Here is a 1,442-nt window from a genome sequence, read left to right on the forward strand (position 1 = left end):
TGTGTTAGTAGATGCAGCTTCTTTAACTACAGGAATAGGCTTCGTTGAAGACCGACAAAAAAAACCAGCCGCCACTTCATCACCAAAAAGCTACCCTGAAAAAACAAAAATTGACGGACTCATGGCAGAGTTCATAGATGAACTTATGGATGAGTACATTCAGCATCATCAAGCATTGGACGATGAATTCATAAAAGATGAACACATTCATGAAGAATATCCATGGTGGTACGATTCAGATGATGATTAAGAGCAAGAACAAGAAGCCAATGATGATGGATATGATGCAGATGATGATGCAAACAATCAAGAAGCACAACAGCATGTCAGAGCAAGCAGAGAAATGAATGTAGAAGAGAAAAGAGCACTTGTTGATGAGATTATGTTTCACATGGAGGGGGACTCACTGCCAAGAGGCTTCTTAGTCAATTTGGCTAGAAAACATTCAGTGCACAAATCCACAACAACAAGGTGGTTCAAGGTAATCAAACAATCTCTAGCCGAAGGTACTATAGTTGATGTTAATACCAAAAAATTGGGCAGGACAGGGCCCAAAACAAAAGTGTACACAGATGAATTTCTAACTTCAGTACCATTGTACAAGAGAGGGACAGAGAGAGGTTATGCTGCAGCAGTTAAAATACCCAAAACAGCACTACACAGACTCACGCAACAAGGCAGGCTCAGAACACACACCAGCACAAATCATCCAGCTCTCACAGAGAAGCACAAAGTGTCAAGACTGAAATGGGTTCTAAGTCACATAGATCCCATTTCAGCACTAGGGGACCCAAAATTCAGAGACATGCAGCAATGGATACATTTGGATGAGAAATGGTTCTTCAAAAATCCAAAGACAATAACATTTTATTTGCTGCCTACTGAGGAAGATTCATACAAGGTGTTGAGTCACTTAAGGTTTTGAGTGATGACAAACAGCTGACTAGCTGGTTCTTGTTGGTTTTATATCATATCAACTGACATTTTGAACAGGAACAGCTATCCCAAGTACTTGAGGCAATATGAAGTCCTTTTGAATCAAAGCATTCAAGAAATATGTATCAGAATGTTCTATCAAGGAAGGCCGTCAAGACTTGAAGATTATGAAGTCTCTCAGATTAGGATAGTTGATCTTTGTAGTCTTTATAATGTTAAGTGTGCATGGATGTTTGTACGTGAGCTATCTGTATCCCTTACTTAGAATATTTAGTGTTGTAGAGATCAGGAAAAGTTGACCTGATCTCTAGGACACTAACAGGTTAGGAAACAGCTGCTTCGTAGCTTGTTTCATGAACCTGGACATTAGTTCAGTAAATATTTTCTGGAATATATATTTCCTATCCTTAGAGAATATTTACTAAACTAATTGATTCAGTTTATGCAGAGTTGGAGATGAATTATTTCGCATATAACTTAGAATATATTATTCTACCCATTTATGG

The 1,442-nt window shown here is 38.3% G+C and overlaps 1 protein-coding gene across 1 annotated transcript; it reads left to right on the forward strand.

Annotated features, from left to right (window-relative positions):
- Window positions 1–343: 343 nt before the first annotated feature.
- Window positions 344–925, forward strand: LOC145642890 (uncharacterized). Its single transcript, XM_081694051.1, has one exon. It carries the CDS (start codon window positions 344–346, stop codon window positions 923–925), a length of 582 nt encoding a protein of 193 aa, XP_081550177.1.
- The last annotated feature ends 517 nt before the right edge of the window (window positions 926–1,442 follow it).

This window comes from Chenopodium album, chromosome 8 (assembly GCF_948465745.1).
Source record: "Chenopodium album chromosome 8, dcCheAlbu1.1, whole genome shotgun sequence".
In the NCBI taxonomy this organism is placed as follows: domain Eukaryota; kingdom Viridiplantae; phylum Streptophyta; class Magnoliopsida; order Caryophyllales; family Amaranthaceae; genus Chenopodium; species Chenopodium album.